The sequence below is a fragment of the Epinephelus moara genome, chromosome 21, assembly GCF_006386435.1.
Source record: "Epinephelus moara isolate mb chromosome 21, YSFRI_EMoa_1.0, whole genome shotgun sequence".
Lineage (NCBI taxonomy): Eukaryota > Metazoa > Chordata > Actinopteri > Perciformes > Serranidae > Epinephelus > Epinephelus moara.
Genome location: NC_065526.1, coordinates 11,237,364 through 11,254,969, shown reverse-complemented (window position 1 = coordinate 11,254,969; position 17,606 = coordinate 11,237,364). Strand labels below are relative to the sequence as shown.

At 43.5% G+C, this 17,606-nt stretch overlaps 1 protein-coding gene across 4 annotated transcripts in view; it reads right to left on the bottom strand.

The window, feature by feature from the left end:
* Positions 1 to 2,126: 2,126 nt before the first annotated feature.
* Positions 2,127 to 17,606, bottom strand: part of yeats2 (YEATS domain containing 2) — a 35,640-nt gene continuing 20,160 nt past the window's right edge. For 3 of the 4 annotated variants that reach the window (XM_050032882.1, XM_050032883.1, XM_050032884.1), the window contains exons 19-30: positions 15,148 to 15,342; positions 12,486 to 12,858; positions 12,242 to 12,376; positions 11,665 to 11,796; positions 10,262 to 10,403; positions 9,826 to 9,902; positions 9,645 to 9,724; positions 6,770 to 6,974; positions 5,933 to 6,168; positions 5,726 to 5,800; positions 5,430 to 5,503; positions 2,127 to 4,057 (exon numbers count right to left, since the gene is read on the bottom strand). In XM_050032882.1, coding sequence (XP_049888839.1) covers positions 3,949 to 4,057; positions 5,430 to 5,503; positions 5,726 to 5,800; positions 5,933 to 6,168; positions 6,770 to 6,974; positions 9,645 to 9,724; positions 9,826 to 9,902; positions 10,262 to 10,403; positions 11,665 to 11,796; positions 12,242 to 12,376; positions 12,486 to 12,858; positions 15,148 to 15,342 — 1,833 coding nt within the window. In that variant the 3' untranslated portion in view covers positions 2,127 to 3,948. The remainder of the gene's footprint in view (positions 4,058 to 5,429; positions 5,504 to 5,725; positions 5,801 to 5,932; positions 6,169 to 6,769; positions 6,975 to 9,644; positions 9,725 to 9,825; positions 9,903 to 10,261; positions 10,404 to 11,664; positions 11,797 to 12,241; positions 12,377 to 12,485; positions 12,859 to 15,147; positions 15,343 to 17,606) is intronic. The other variant, XM_050032886.1, reaches the window with a different exon arrangement.

Genomic DNA, 17,606 nt, shown 5'->3' with positions numbered 1-17,606 from the left:
GGCTCACTGGATATTTTCTCTTTGTCGGACCATCCTCTGTAAACCCTAGAGATGGTTGTGTGTGAAAATCCCAGTAGATCAGCAGTTTCTGAAATACTCAGACCAGCCCGTCTGGCACCAACAACCATGCCACGTTCAAAGTCACTTAAATCACATTTCTTCCCCATTCTGATGCTCAGTTTAAACTTCAGCAGGTCGTCTTCACCATGTCTACATGCCTACATGCATTGAGTTGCTGCCACGTGATTGGCTGATTAGCTATTTGCATTAACAGGCAGTTGAACAAGATGTACCTAATGAAGTGGCCGGTGAGTGAAAGTGCAACTTTGATGTCTGGAAACATTGAGCAGCATAGGTCTCCTTCTCCCTCATTTGACTTAAATTATTCGTGTGTTGTCACCAGCTCAGACACCACAGTACCTCTGCTCTCTGTGTAGGCGTACACCTGAATGTTGTTCGTGGAACTGTTGCTGCTGACCCTAGTGCTGGAGACAGAGAAGTTGTGGAGACACAGGGAGAACAGAACTGGGAGCAGGGTTTGTTCTAAGTTTTCTTGGCCAATTTTTGTTTTCCACTCTGCATGTGGGATTTCACTGCCTTCCCACCGTGCTGAGTTTGAAAAACCTTCTGCATAAAATACACCGAGCCTCCAATACACTGTCTTGTACCAGCTGTCTTGCTCAAGAAATAATTTTGCTGTACTCTGGATAATCCACAACCCTTCCTGTCGGCTGTTTTTATAAGGAATATTTATTTAAAAAAAAAAAAATAATGAAAATGGTCTTTCCAGAAACATCAGTCTCCACCACAATTGACCTTTCACTAAGCCCCGCCCCTTTGTGATGGTCTGACAAGCTGTCAGAGTAAGCATGGAGCCCGCACTGTAACTGCACTCCCTGAAGAAATACTATCATGTTTTTTGGAACAATGAAAGAGTGATTCCAGAGAGCAGCAGACAGAGGGGTCTACAGTCTGTGTTTGAAGGATATATCCAGGATGTCAAACTGACTCAGCAGCAACAACAGGTTAAAAAGACAAAGATAGTTAGAAGCTAAAGCCGAACTATAGGCTACAGATCACAGTGTAAAAGTGAACCACCACATCATTGCTGATTGCCACACAAGACAATGAATATAAAGGGAAACTTCATTGATACTGAACCAGCTGTGTGGCATCGCAGTGTGTGCAGATGAACAGTGTTTGGCTTTGCCTCGTGCTGCTGCCAGCACCTGGACAGGCAGGGATCTCGGGGGAAGTCAAACAACGTTCATCTGCACACACTGTGATGACACACAGCTGGTTGAATATCAGCAAAGTTTCCCTGCTTCCCTTCACTGGTTCCTGTACAGCAGGGTCGGTCTTTGTTTCACTGTTATTGTCATTAAAAAGCAAAAGCTGCATGTGTATACATTCAGTAGGCTATATCTTCAGTAGCTAGCTAGCTAACCCTACACTTTTACAGGGTCTGATTTTGGTTTTGGAACAGGGAAGAAACGTATATCCTTTTCCAACCTCTCCAGGTAACGAGTATCATTAATACACGTGCCCCAGGCACAACATTTAGCTCCAAATCCACAAAACCAGCCTGAAAATGAAGGAAATCTGAAACGACTGCATTAGAGTCAACAGATAAAATCAAAACTATGTGCATGGCTAGATAAAAATTGAGTGAGAAAACTTCATGTAATTTGGGCAAACTGGCCCTTTGACTCTCAAGTTTAATAGGTGCCTACATCTGTGGCTTAGATGGTAGAGTGGGTTGTCCACTAATCAGATCGGGGGTTTGATCCCTGGCTCCTCCAGTCCGCATGTCGAAGTATCCTTGAGCAAAATACTGAACTGAATTGCTCCTGATGGCTGTTCCATCAGTGTGTGTGTGTGTGTGTGTTAAAAACTCAGCAGCAGGTGGCACCTTGTGTGGTAGCCTCAGCCACCAGTGTGTAAACGATTTGTGACTTGTAGTGTAAAAAGCCCTTTGAGTGGTCGGAAGTCTCGAAAAGCGCTATACAAGCACAGGTCCATTTGCCATTTGCAATCACCATCCCTTGATAGTCAAAAAATACTCCAGTTCACCGCCCACAGTCCATCGTGATTATGTTGGTTTTAAAAAAAAACAATCAAACAAATCAAGTTTTACTTTGTTTATTACAAGAATATTGATTATATTTTTGGTTTGCACTGAAACATGAAAATACAATGTTTGGGTAACCTTCTACTCTAATTTGGTTGAACAGGCATCACAACCACTCGCTCCAAACACCTCCACTCATCCACTCATCCACACATTCACATAATGCAAAGCTCCACATGAAACAGAATTACCAACATCGGCTGACAAAACACACACGAGCACTCACTTGCCATTAACTTCTGTGATGACTACATCCACTATTCACACATATTCATACACGCACACTCACTACTGTTAGGGCGTTACTGTTCGCAGCCATTATTAGATAAAAAAATAAAACAGGGTTTGAAAACACCGTCTATTTCAAATTGGTCATATACACTGTGTACATCACATGATTGGTTGTTAACCAGAACACTTAAAAGCACTTTCAGCTGGCTATCAAACCTGTTCCATGAAGGAGAGCAGATAAATATTGAGAGTGATGTCTTGAGTTTGTGACGATCAGTTCATTAGACTATTAGCTGTGTCTTGTTCAGAGTCTGACATGGGATTTTTTTATAACCCTTCATAATCTGTCTGCAACTTAAAAATAAGGAACATGAATCAGTCAGCTCCTCGGAGGAGACTTACAAAACAGCATTATTGTAAGAGCCATAATTACCCCTGCCAGGTATCACTGAAAATACATCAAAGGATGTTCGCAGTGACGACTCATTGGTTGCCATGGCAATGACACTTTTGGAGGAACCTCTCGGTTTGCTTTGCCCAAAGTACCAACCAGACATTAATATCAGCGTGACTGATAGAGAACCCTAATACTCAGATGTTCATTAGTGTTTTCCGATTTGCTGTGAAATCTGTGCTTCACCTCTGCAGGTGAACTGAATGTGTGACAGCAGGGTGACGGATGAAGGAGGGGGACAGCTGTCTGATGTCGTTTTTCAGCCTTGTAAGTCATTCCCCTGATGACTTGCTGGCTGTCTAGCAGGAAACACTTCATCATTACAATAATCTTGTTATGAGGTAAGCGAGAGCACGACGGCCTCTTAAAATGAAATAACACGAGTCCCACAATGCTGCTTCTCGATACATTAGGACCAAAGTGTTACAGTATACCCAGATTATTAGAAACATTTGTTATTCCGCTGCTGTGCGGCTGCTGTGAGAAGCAAGCTGAGCCCTTCTATGATAAAGTTAATGAATACAGTACATTAGTTATTACTGTGCAACCTGAGGCAACAGGACAACATCCAGGTGTGAATATTCAGTCAGTTCACAGAGACTCTGTTGTAACCATGGATAAATAAAGAGAACTGGATACAGCCTTGGAGACGGGGCCGTGTTCATTCCTGTGAAAGTTGCTCAGTGGTGCATAAAGCTACAAATGTTTCCTTCCAAGTGTAAAATTACCCAGATCTTCTGTATTACACCGCCCATAAAGCAAGCGCACTAGAGACTTCTGTGGGCCAGGCAGCTAACTTCCAGTTTAGCACTCCACTAATCTAATCATGCACTCTTCTAGACTTTCGAAATGTTCTCGGGTGAATGGATCAAATTCTGAAAGCAGGGATTGTGCACTCAATAAAACGTACCCACTGATTTACAGATGTCTCTCTCACAATGTAAGTCTACAGTAAAATTCTTTTTGGGCTCCATGACAGACCCACAAGGTGTAATTCCACAGTTTGGCCACTATATCAAATTGGCGTCAAAGTCCAGCGCTGTTCCTGGCAGCTTGGTCAAAACCAGGAGATCAAACAGTCCTCACATCTCACTAAGTGTCGATTACTGGCCAGTGTTCATCTTGCTATGCCTCAGTTGTCCTTAGAAAGGTAACCCATGTGTGCGTTGGTGAGGAAGTCACAGGTGGGGACGCTACTGACCGCCTGGTGGATGTTCATGGCTGTGATCTCTCTTGGAGCTCTGCAAAACCCAACGTTATGAAGTCATGATTTTGAGCATGGCTAATAATAATTCAACACTCAAAACTGTTTGTCATTAACTGATTCAGGTTTGAGTCAATTCATTCTGAGGTCTCTTTCCGTTCAGTGCCTCGCTGTCTTACATCAGAAAACGAAACACTCTGGTTAAACATTGATGAATTCCACAGTCTTTGTCTGCAAAGCATTAAATGGCACAAAGATAAAACAATAATGTGCAACCTCTTGGTTTCTGCAGGTGAGGTAAGATGATCATAAAAATATCAGACGTTACCATTAATATAGTATTTGCAGATTTATTACAGAGCACAAACTCTACTGTGGTGGTCTACTTGGAAAATGTTTGTCAATCAATTTAACATTGATCAGCCCTGTTCTACTGTTTCTAGTTACAGAAAACATAAATGAATTGGAAATTAAAGTTATCGTTATCTCTTCACATTATCTTAGGGCCCTGACACACCAAACTGATGGTCAGCTGTTGGTCAATGTTAGGCTGTTAGTGAGCGTCTGTCGCCCTAGTTTTTGCAGTGTGTCCCGCACCACTGGCACTAGTCGGCCCTTGTTGGCTGTCATATTGGCTGATTCAGCACGTTAAATTGGCAGTGACAAAAAACAATCTGGTTGGCAGTTCAGCTCAGCACAGGAGAAGAGGAACTAAAGTGAGGAAAGTAAACAAATGACTCAAGAAAGTCAAGAGGGAGTGAGATAAAAAAAAAAAAATGTTACATGGGGTAAGATTATTTTTCATTTGTGTTATCATTGTATTTCATTGTGTTATCGTTTGCTTGCACATGGGAAATATCGTGTGTTCTTTCAATATCAGGTTGCGTTGTAAATGTGCTAACTAGCGTCTGGAATTTGTCCTGTCTGTCTTTTGGTTTGTCTTTTTGAATGACAAATACAGACTACCGCCACCTGCTGCTATGAAGACTTATTTCCTCTCAAACAGGCGCAGAACGTACATGCTAGTTGGCTGCTGGCTGTAGTCTTTGCGGTGAGTTCAAGTGTTTCTTTTCGGCCAAAACAAAATCTACATGAGGCAACGCAACACTTGGCCTCATCACCACAAGGTCTTTGATGTCAGTTTGGTGTGTCTGAGCCTCAACATGCACATTATTCAATTTAAGTTGCTGTAAATTCTACATTTTAATAATGTTCTGAAACTGAAATTATTATTAAAATTATTCACTCAATGCGATTTCTAGATTTTTCTCATTGTGGACAAGTCAGGAATAATCTGAGTAGCAAACTGGACATTTGTACGAGCCCTACATAAAATGAATGAAGTGGAAAATGGAGCATTAAGCAGGTTGCATGTTAGAGAGAGAGAGAGAGAAAAAAAACAGGCTGACCTGTTCTGAGGGGATTTGGCGTAGGCCCCAGCCAGAGCTTCTCTCAGGATGTCACTGGCAAACTGTTCAGTAGCCTGCAGTGTGCACACACACACAGACACACACAAACACACACATCATTAGTCACAAAGAAACCCACTCTCTCGTACAGTACAAGGTGAAACACGTGATACTGTGCAGGGCTACATCTTAAACACACTGTATATTCATCATTCTAGTCAAGGGTATGTTGAGGTAATGATGAGCTACTGTAAATGGACAACTTTTTTTCTGTCCTGGCCTGTATAGTGACCGACCTTCAGAATCATGGCTTCCACTACTGGAGCGAACACATTCTTCTCCACCTCGACTGGCTGGAAGGTTACTCCGATCTGGGAGAGAATGAGGAGTCATCATATAAAAATAGAGAAAGTGGTGCAGCATCTTCTGGTTAAAAATTCAGTTACTACAGGCAACACAATAGCAGGATGTTATTGGTTAAATTCATCATGTGTTTTCCTGACCTGCTGCGCAGTTTCACCAACAAACTGCGCCGACATGCAGGGACCCAGGAAGAACTTGGGCTCTGCGTCAGCCTCCTGCTCCTCTTCTTTGACCTTTAGTTTCTGGCAGGGAGGCGTCACAGTGATGATGTCCACTATTTGGTCGTCTGCCTCCTCTGGTTCAGTCTTCAGCAGAGCTTGCATCTGCTCCAGCCGCTGCACCAGCTCCTCGCAGCTACACAGGGTCGTTGGGCACTCTGCGGACCGATTCACATGCACATTTAACACACCAGTTCACAAGCAGCAGCATCCCGGCCGAGCTGTAACAGCAACTGCATCAGCATTTCACTCAGCAGCTTGTTGTGCAGCTGTGTGCTTAAAGGAAAAAATGCTGAGGGCTTCTGTTAAATATTGGCTCATTTTACCACTTCAACAATGTAACAATTAAAAATAAAGATATTTGTGCGAGGAGGAGGGCCGAGGAGAACACAAACAGATTATCATATTGTCTGGCTCAGGCAAGTGTGTGACTCACGGAGCTAAGCAGCCTCGTCTCTCACCCTTTAGAGACAAAAGACGGAATTAATGAGAACTATCTGTGAATAAAACAACACGGCTGAACAAAAGCACTGAGGCTGCACACTGGCCACCCTCACGCTACTGGACTGCAAACACATTACTGGACCAAGTGGTAGCTGCAGAAGCACTACACCCACACACGCAACGCTGAAGGGAGAATATTGATCCACTTTGAGCTGCTGACAAAAGAGTCGACTGTGAAATCGCAAAAAAAAAAAAAAGGCAAAGTAAATAATCCCTGTGAGAAAGCCGCTCTGCACCAAACACACACAAACTCACCGGGCTCGTTGTCGATCTGCGTGAGGATGTCCTCGATGGACTCGTCGTCATTCTTGCGTTGAGGCTCGAGGTCAGGCGGCGTGTAGCCCCTCTGCCGACACCACTGCACCACCTCTCTGGTTTTTGGGGGGGTGAGGGCCTGCAGGCGGGGCGAGCGGTCCAACACATCCTGGACAACCCGCTTTACTGCCACCGCTCGCTGAAGCTACACAGAGACAATATCTGTTATGTGAAACTGTACATGAGGCCTCAAAGCCCTAAAATCCACAGCTTCACACTGATTAGAGCTACACAGATTAGTTGATTGATCAATTAGTCGACTGAAAAAAAGAATCGCAGCTATTTAAGTAACGTTTAGATTAGGGATGGGCAGCACAAGCAAAAACACTATTCGAAAATCGTGGCAACTATTCGACAATTTTTCGAATAATCGCCCTCCCCGCCCCCGGAGCCACGCACACAGAGATCCATTCATCATTAAATGCCCGAACATACTCGGGCGGAACGTACACGGAACGGACTCCACGGAGGTCCGCGCGGACTCAAAGCGGACGTCCACAAGCCCTGTGCGCGCAAAGCTCCGTGCACCAGTGACTGCTCGGCATGTATTTTTTACATCACGGGGATTTTTCATGGACACTTTTACAGGAAACTACAACGTGGAAGTGCGCTCGACTATGAAAGCCCGAATGACTGCGGACATTCCTCGCGGAGTAGTAGTCTCTGCATGTTTCTCCTGTTTGTAGAAGAGCATCAAACTAGCTGGTAGCCCATCTCACACTGCTGTAACAATCCTATACTGCCCTCGTGCGGTTAGGAGCTGAATTGCATGTCAAATAAAGGGGGGAAATAAGACGGCGAATGGTAATAGATGCATTAAAAAATCAATTTTTCAAAAATAAAACGACTATTCGAAATTCGGAAATCGTGACCCATCCCTAGTTTAGATTTTACTAGGTGCGCTGTTGGAATATACATAACATTCGGTTGTTATTTGCTCCACAGATGGAGGGCACGGACTGTCCAGCAGAGCCGCAGGTGCAATGAAAGTGAAACTTAACCTTCAGCGATGGGTCTAAAATTTGCTTTCACTCACAAACAGCTGCCCCTCTCACTCTATTTGGATCGACTGATCAATTATCCACCCCATGACTCAATCAAAACTCCGGAACTGTTCCGTATCGTCCCCATTTTGGTCCCCCCTCTGTTGGGGTACCTAGCACACAGGTACTAAAAGGTGGAGCTGTGAACACTGCAGGAGCTGTGAACACTGCAGTCTGTTGATTGGTCAATAGAGGACGGTCACTCTGCTCAGTGCTGAGTTGTGGCAGGTTTTGAAGCTCATGTGACCATTGTTTGTACTAAGTTTTATTAGTAAACTGTAACTATAAACTTTTAAGGTGGAACGTTTACTTGTAATGTTACTCAATGCATAAGTTGACGATGTGAATCCATCAGCACACCTTAAATTTCACTGTGACAACTCTGACCATTACTTGTGTTGTTTTTTCCTCTCTTGGATGACACAGACTTTAGTAATGAGTGGATCTTCAAACGTTTAAAAATATATATTAATTTCGACAGGAATATGTGAACTGCGTATATTCTAATCCTCACTTGGAGAAAAAACAGCATCGTGGAGCATTGTCGCTTGCCTGAGAAGGACTAAACGCACAAACCCGCTATTATTAAATATCCCATTAAGAGAGACTCTCACTGCAGCGTGTTTGATTTTGTTCTGAAAATCTCAGCCTGCAACCTCGTCCTGTGGACGATAAACAAGGTGCCATCTATGAGGAAATACAGTGAGTGACAGCAACCCCACCCACATTTAAGGGTGCTGTTTGCGGTGGAAACGCTAGGTACCGTTACTGAAGGGTTACTTTTGGTTCCAAAGGCACCATACCGAAAGTGTTGGGTGGAATCATTACATTTTTTTTCTCAAGCAAAAATGTCCAACATTTGCTGGTTCTAACTTCTTTAAATGTGAGAATTTTCTGCTTTTCTTTGTCATTTGTGACAGTAAAGTGATGTATGATGTATTAAATGTATAATAGTCTTTGGGTTTTGGACTTTTGGTTGGACAAAAGAAGATATAAGTCATCACTTTGGGCTTAGGAAAATTGTAAAGAGCATTTTTTACAATTTTTTTGACATTTTATAGACTTATCAATTCATAATGAAAGTAATCATAATCTCTCCATCCCAGTAAAGGCTACCCTGCAGCCTGTCCTTGACTCATGATGTGCTTTGAGTCCCACGTCCCCTAAGTAAATTAGTGACCTGTAGATATAAATATCCACGTCTGGGCTCGTCTGAGAGCCTTTTATAGTCGTAGAGAGAAGGAGAACAGACAGCTAAGACATGGGCTGGTCTGTATGAGCTATTGATGAAGCCATTAGGACGAGATGAGAGGAGACAACCCGGCAGAGATACACATCTGACCAGATAGATAGGAGGACATGAGGCAAGCAGAAAGCTCGCTGAGTCAGGGGCCCAGCACCAAGACAGATTACACAGACAACAAAACTGCAAACAATGCAAATTATCACTGACATTACAGACGCCCTCACCCTGGAACCTGGACAGCAACTGCTAGTAAGTGGATGCTGCCGCTCTGAGATATTAATGAGTCTATAAAATACAAGAAAATAGTGAGAAAACTAAAAAGCCCAGCGTGACGATTTTTCTTTTGTCGACTAATCACTGGATTTACGTTATTTTATAACTAATATACATCTTCACCGTCCTATCAGCAGTCTGACTCCACTGAGGCTTAGTAATCAGTCAAAGGCACAGATAACGACAGCACTCATTTTGAATTTTCATCATCACGCACACAGCAACACACAAACACACAAAACAACAAAGTCACCTCTGATGCTCTGCGCTTGCCAATAGTCCAGGAATAATACTGCTCTGTTGAAGAGGCACAGAACGGATGGGAATCTTCAGCTGAACAAAAACAGACAAAAGCCCAGTGTATTAGCTTTCAGTCTGCTTTAATATACCGAGCTGCTTTTTCAACACACCACACAGAAGACAAGCTCACTTACTCTTATCTGGCACAATAAGAGGGAACTTCTTCACCACAGCTGTCAGCAGCTGCATCATGGTCTCTATGTGCTCAGTGCTGAGAATGGAATCACAAGTGTCAGACATACAGCCAGAAAATACTCACTGTGTTGGCTGCTGGAAGGAAATGTATGCTTAAAACTTTCCATCACTATGCTGGTAGTTATTTGACAGCTTTAATAAATGGAGCTATAATATTCTTCAGTGAGTTCACTAAAATAAATATGGAGATTTTAACACTTAAAGAAATATGTATAAAAACACAATTTCACTCTGATGACTCAGTATCAGAGCAGGCGCAGAGAAAAATCTGTTTCTTCTCTCACACCTTCCCTTTTAACAGATAATAAATTATCTATCCGTCTAAAAATCAGTTACTGTGCTGTAAGTGAAAGCAGCATCGTGACTTGTCCTTACTTGATGAGGTCGTGTGCAGAGTTATCCGCCCCTTGCTCCTGCTTGACTGTGGTGGCTGCGTGGACAGAGGTGGGGCCGGGAGCGGTCACCGGGGGAGATGGACCAGCTGTGACAGCTGTGCTGGCACCTGGCTCTGTCTTCACTGTGGCAGCACAGAGCAACAGCAAAAAAGGCAAGTGTGAGGGTGAGGTTAATTTCAATGAATCAGTTTGAGGTTGAAGTTTGTCTTTGTTGACTGTATTAAATACAGAGATTCCACAATACAGCCACAAAGAAGATCCGCCATTACATCGTCTTTCCTTTTTTACACTGATCCAAACAATGCTGTTATAACGCCCAATTTATGAAAAGGTGCTCGACAATTTTGATAACTGTCACTTGAAAGAAATTAAACAGTTGTGCATTGTGTTCAGTTTATGCTTACAGGAAACGTTTAAAGTCGTCTCCTTGCTAACCAGAGACGTCATATTTTTACGTTCTAAGTGTTTATCGTCGCGTTTAATAAAGTGTAATCTGTACAAACAGCTGTTAAAATGTGAGTGGCAGATTCCCCTCATTCACCACGGTGGGTTAGGAAATAAAATCGATGAACCAATAAACACAAACACTGTTGATTTCATCCCGAACGAGTTGACATGAATAATATTTCGGTTCAGTAAATGTCTGCTGTCCTCTCAGTTCACCAGGTACAAGAGGCCGGCTGCTTCTGTGGACGCAGACGCTAAATACAGGTCCAAGTGGTGTAGACTAAAAACTACTATTTCCATGACGATGTTATTAAAAGCACCCACTCGCATTGCAATACATGACTTTTTTCAGGACATAACTAAATTCTCTAGCTGAAATCAAAGTGCTGAACGACACTTTTTGTCTGTCGACGTTATATTATTTCAGTCAAGCGACACTCATCAAATTGTTGAACACCCTACCATAAATCTGCCTTAACTCTGCCCCGGTGTGGGATTGTTGATGGCATGCTAGTATTCCAGAGGCACAAGAGGCGCGACGTGTGACCCAACAGCGTCAGCGTCTACTGTGTGTCCCATGCTGGCTGTCACTTTTACAGAGATGTCGATTCAGCTCTGTTACTACCTCCACCGCCGGCTTGATGGCAGAATGAGTCTGTCCCCCCGTTCCTGTTTGTACCTTTGATACTGACTGGGGAGGTGGAATAACAGTGCGACACTCTGGCCTTGAACAGGCGGTGTATAAGGGACTGATGCTGAGGAGTGACACATTTTGTTTTTGTAGAGAAATGTGTGCTCAGTCCCAAACTCACGATGGTAATGTCACTAGTGTCATAAAATATGACAGAATGAAAGAAAAAGGAGGTTTGGGAATAAAAGAGGGAAAAAATGAGACAAGAGATGAGAGTGGGTGGAGTCGGGATGGACCCCTCTCACCTTGTGCCAGAGGCAGGGCAAGGGAGGGGGATGCCTGTCTGGCAGGACTTGGGGAGGCTCCAGCTCCAGCTGCTCCAGGGGCGGTGGAAGAGGAGGAGGAAGGAGTACTGGAGACTGGGCCTTTAGACACGACTACACACAGAGGAAACACACACAGGATGGATCAATGGCCCATTAGGTAAATAGGCTTAACAGTCAGATGAAAAATGAGAGGGGAGGAAGATGGTTTACTGCAGAGGAGAATCTACACTTGATGTTTGCGCATCTGTCTGAAATAAATCACAGCAGCTGCGAACGAAGCTGCTGCTGTAGCTACAAAATAATTTGAGAGAACAACATGCTTTATTTCAACATTAGCTCCTCAGAAACGTGTTGTAAAACATGTGGCACACCAACAAAGCAATCAATGTCAGCACTGCTTCATGTTTTATTCAAACGCCATTGCTACTGCCTTTTATCTAGTGATGCGCTGAGTACACAGTTTTTCGATCTGGAACACACTCCTTGGTTATAAAAGACTAGAGACTGTTGTACTGGCTAAATACATGTTTCAAAGGGCTGTCTCGGACGTACTTACCTTTCCCAACAGGCATGAGTATGGTTTGCACCCCTCCAGACCCAGTGCCAACCCCCAACTGCTTGAGCTGGTTGGCAGGGATGGTTAAGACTGTCTGCTGGGAGCTGGAGCCTCCTGAGTGGATCTTCAGCATCCCTGGATAAATCACAACACATTCCAGATTAAGAGCAATTTGTGTCTGGACCTGTGCTATACGTGTTCAAATCATGTGACTTAATCAAGTAATAAATGCAGCACTGAGTACCTGAGAGAGTAGCACCTGTCTTCCCTCCTCCTGCTGCCATCCCGCTGACTAATGAGGCTGCAGTGACCAGTGACGTGCCGCTACTTTTGGGCGCACCCACCACAGACCCCACCCCTGCACCCTTGGACATGCTGACGACAGGCATGTTGGTGATGCCTTTGGCTACCGTTACTACAGCTCCAGTTGAACCCGCAGCGCTCTTTGACATCGTGGCAGAGTTGCCGGCACCCTTGACCAAGGTGGCCACAGCCGTCTTCGACAGGCTGCCTCCAGCAGCAGCGCTGGCGCTTTTAGCTGCACTGATTACTGCAGCTTGGTTGGCTGCCACCAGGAGCGAGTGGTGCTGAGAGGCAGACTTCCCTCCATCGGCAGCCTGCACAGAGCACACAGAAACACAGCTGTCAACCAGGAAGTGAACAGAAACACTGTCATTCTGCACTCCATCAATGTCTCTGTCAGTCAACTCGAGACTGGCCCACACTGAAAGCTTTTCCAATTCTTAACAATGACTTGATGTTGTCATCCTGTTTGTGTTGGAATTTTTCTGTTTTTGCACAACGTTTTACAGAAAATACAGAAACTATTGACCATTTGAAATCAGTGCGGCCAGGATGGACTTCTGAGCAGGTCAGGGATATACAAAAAACTACCACTTAACATATCTCACACCACAGGAAAATGTGGAAAGGTGATTTTTACAGCCATTAAAAATTGGGGCTTTGCTGACCATTATCAGGAGGGAGGACCTGGGCCTGAAATCGGCTTGATTCTTGTGTAATGTGCACCCAGCATAAACCAAACAACAGCAATGATTGAATGGACGCTCATGGACTGTTGACAGAGTTTTAACTCATTGATATTGTTCTGATGACAAACTGTGCTACTAAAATAGCTGTGTCTCAATTCAGGGGCTGTAGCCTTCGAAGGCTGCATTTGAAGACCGTTTCGTCACACCGGCGTGACCAAGGCTGTCCCATTTTAAGGCTCCTTCAAATGCGGCCGAGAAATGCAGGCTTCTTTCCCAGAATTTGGAGGATGCAACGGAAGAATCCTTCATGGCCCAGCCTATCCCAAGATGCATTGTGCACCAATGATGATTATATATCAAATTAAGTTAACTTACAGTTGTTAACATTACCATTAGCTAAAAGCACACAGCTTAAACAATCTTAACTTAATGAACGGCCCTCCATCAGCCTGAAATATATCAAACAGCGGTGTCTCCGGCAGTGAATCATCTCCTCAAGTATAATATATATATATATATATATATATATATATATATATATATATATATATATAATTACGATTTCTGGGTCCATAAGTTTGGGCTAACTAGATAACTAGCTTACTCCTTCTTTCGTCAAGTGCAACTGATTGCTAGGAAACACTAATGCTAACAGGTCAGGGCAAGAACAACTGGTGATGCAACCAGGAAATCATCCGCAGACCAAACTGTCCCATTTCCAGGACCGTTCGGTTTGGCTGCGCAGTCTTCAAAGGACATGGCCTTCAAAGGCTGCAGCCCCTGAACTGAGACACAGCTAGTGTGTATAACATATTGCTGTGTAGCAACACTGGCAAATTAACACAGATTAACAATGATCACTTATTTTTAATACTTTATGAGACGAACCGTAAAAACAAAAAACATTTTATGGCATGACACATCTCACCTCTTCTGCAGTTACATGAGAGAATGTGTACATGACATGACAATTATTTATGTGACAAACCAATTTAAAAATACACATTGGTGTTTAGATGGGAGGACTTTTATGTACTGTGGCAGGACCTTAGAGTGAGTGTTAACTGTCTTGTCTTTGCTCTGGTCACATTTGTTTTCCAGTGCCGTGCAAGTGAGATGTGCCGATCAGGTCACTGGTTTTATGGAATTCTCAAAGACAAAAGAGTCAATTCCTCTCACGGAGAGTCCTCATAATTCAATTAACAGTCCTGAAAGGGCAGTTTTTCCAAAACAGGAAACACAGTGAAGTATTCCTCTTTTGTGTTTGCGTCAACATCTCCACAGCACAGAGTGTTTTTCACTGTTACATACTGTATACATATTTGTTTTTGCTTGTTGGAGCCTCTAGGAAGTCTTTTTGTGTGTTTCCATTTCTCAAGTTAATGAGGCCTGGCCACTGACTCTGAAGCTGTAATCACCCAAACACAGATCACTGCTGATGGACTGCTCAGGGCTCTACACACACCATCTAAACTCTCCGCTCTCTCTGACAAACACTGACCTTGGTACTGCACTCACACCAGGTCACTCCTATTTTACATGTATTCATAGGACAGTGGCACAACACTAGAAGATTTATCTCTCACTTGTGCAAAAGTATAAAAACAAAATTCACCGACTGGGATAAAAGCATCCATTTTCACCATGAAAATAATCCTCAAATTACAGAAAGCATTCAAACCAATTATTTTTATAACTGGGAAATGGGAAATTAAATATTTTATATCACACTGGATTTGGTGGAAATGAAACTAGTAAGGCAATCTGGGATCTATGAAAACAAAATTTGCAGTCATTAAGGAAATTGTTCAATTCCAGTTTTAATGTAACATCTGTTTGGTATGAAATGACTTTTTAAAACAAACAGCTGTCAGGCAGAATAAAACAGAAGAATATGAGGACTGTGAAACTCGCCTGTTGTTGATTGGCTGCTGCTGATGCTGCAGCACTGACAGAACCGGGGGTGGAACTAGCGGCAGTGATGACTCCACCTGTCATCCTCAATGTGGTTGTTCCCGGCTTGGACAAGTGGCCTGCTGCCGCCGCTGTGACTGTCTTAACAGAACCGTCAGACAACTTCACCTGTGCACCCTGGGAGCCGCCCACCACCTGTCAGTCATAGAAATCACAATGTTTAATTTAGGATCTGAAACTAGGGGCAACAATTTCCTTACAATGCACAACAACAGTCAAATAGAAGCTACATGTCAATATGCTACAGTATGTCGGACACAGACAGACAATTGTCTGAAAGGTCATCATCTACCTCCAGAACTTCAATAATTACACCATTTTAATTTGACTCAAATCATAGTGCTCATTGCTTAAAAGATCAAAGAACTCATCAAATATATTGATAAAGGGAAGCAAGAACAGCATTTTAGGAATTAGATGAATTAGCCATATTACTGCTCTGATCTCTGCCAAAAGCAAAATCAGTAGTTCGAATCAGACACACTCAAAGGACCCACTGAAATGGTATGATAGCTAAGTCCAGGGTGGGAAATAACTTTGGTCAACAGCTGATAAATCAGGTAGGTCTGAGAGCACGCTGTGTCTACAGCGATGCTTATTCACTGCTGTTTTTTAATATTATTTTTATGTTCATGGATAAAATAAACAACATGCTATTCAACACAATCATACCACATAGACTCTAGGAAGCTCCTCAACCTCAGACTGAAACCCTCTCTCTGTGCCTGGGTGCTGAATTTTCTATCAGACAGACCCCAGTCAGTCAGAGTTGGACACCGTACATCAGGCATAAGAGCTGTAAGCCCCCAGGGCTGTGTACTGGGCCCCCTGCTATACACGCTTTTCACGTATGGCTGTGTGGCCTCCCAGAGCGACACCAGCATTATAGAATTTGCCGATGACACCACAGTCACTGGGCTGATCACCGGTGGGGTAGAGACATCGTACAGAAGACAGATGGCAGGAAAATAATCTTTCCCTAAATGCAGATAAGGCCAAGGAAATGATTTTGATCCTCGGAGGAGAAAAGGGCAACACATGCTACTACACATCGGTGAGACTGAGGTAAAGAGTGTGAAAACCTTTAGGTTTCCTGGCACCCACATCAGCGAGGATCTCACCTGGTCTCACGACACACAACAGATTGTCAAGAAATCCCAGCAGCGTCTGTACTTCTTAAGAAAGCGAGGAAATCTGGCATGCCAACCAATATCCTCAGCAACTTTTACAGATGTAGTCGAAAGTGTCCTCACCACTTCAGTCACAGTCTAATACGGAGACTTCACTGCTCAGGACAGGTAGGCCCTCAAGCGTGTGATCAAAACTGCACAATTCATTTCAGGAGCAGCCTTCCTATCCATCCAGGACACTTACAACGCCAGGGTCATCAGAAGGGCCCACAACATCATCAAGGACAGTACACACGCCCAACCACAGTCTCTTCACGCTTCTGCCATCAGGCAGACGCTACAGGAGTGTGAAATCTAGGACAAGACTGACGAACAGCTTCTGCCCACAGGACATCAGACTGCCGGGTAACAGCATCAAACACTGCCCCCCTCCCATTCCATCACACTCACTTCCTGCTACAACGTGATCTGATTTGTTGCAATATAATTTTCCTTAAAATCTGATGCAGGAAAGGGCCACAAGTCGGACTCGAACCCAGACTGCTGCAAAGGACTGCCTACATGAGGCTCACACTCTACCAGGTGAGCTAGAGGTCACTCATGGGCACCTTTTTAGCAACTTCTTGTTCTTGACATCTCATTCCCAAAGACAGCATCACATAGGTAAGCCTTTCCATCATCAGTTTAGCATGTGAACTCAGAGATTAGACAGATGTAGTGTCAGACTGGAAGCACAAAGTTCACATACTGTCAAAACAACTACAATGAACTTTTATCTTGTGTTAATTTTGGCGGTCCCTGTGAAAGCTGAGGTGTTTCATGAGCCCCACCACCTTATGTTGTAAAGATCTTAATCTGGCTCGCAGGTGAATTTGTTTTGAAAGATGCAACTTATTTTTAATACCATTTTTCTTTGTTAAACACAGCTGTTTGAGGGATGTATATGGAGAAGGGTTGGGCGGTACTGGAATTCCCCAACTGACTTTAAGAAAAACAATTTCCAAAGATTGTATTTTCTAAAATCCCTTGCAATGTCTTTCATAAATAAGACATATACAGTGGTGTGAAAAAGTGTTTGCCCCCTTCCTGATTTCTTACTTTTTTGCATGTTTTCCCCACTTAAATGTTTCAGATCATCAAACAAATTTAAACATTAGTCAAAGATAACACAAGTAAACACAAAATGCAGTTTTTAAATGAAGGGTTTTATGAATGAGGAAGAAAAAAATCCAAAGCTACATGGCCCTGTGTGAAAAAGTGTTTGCCCCC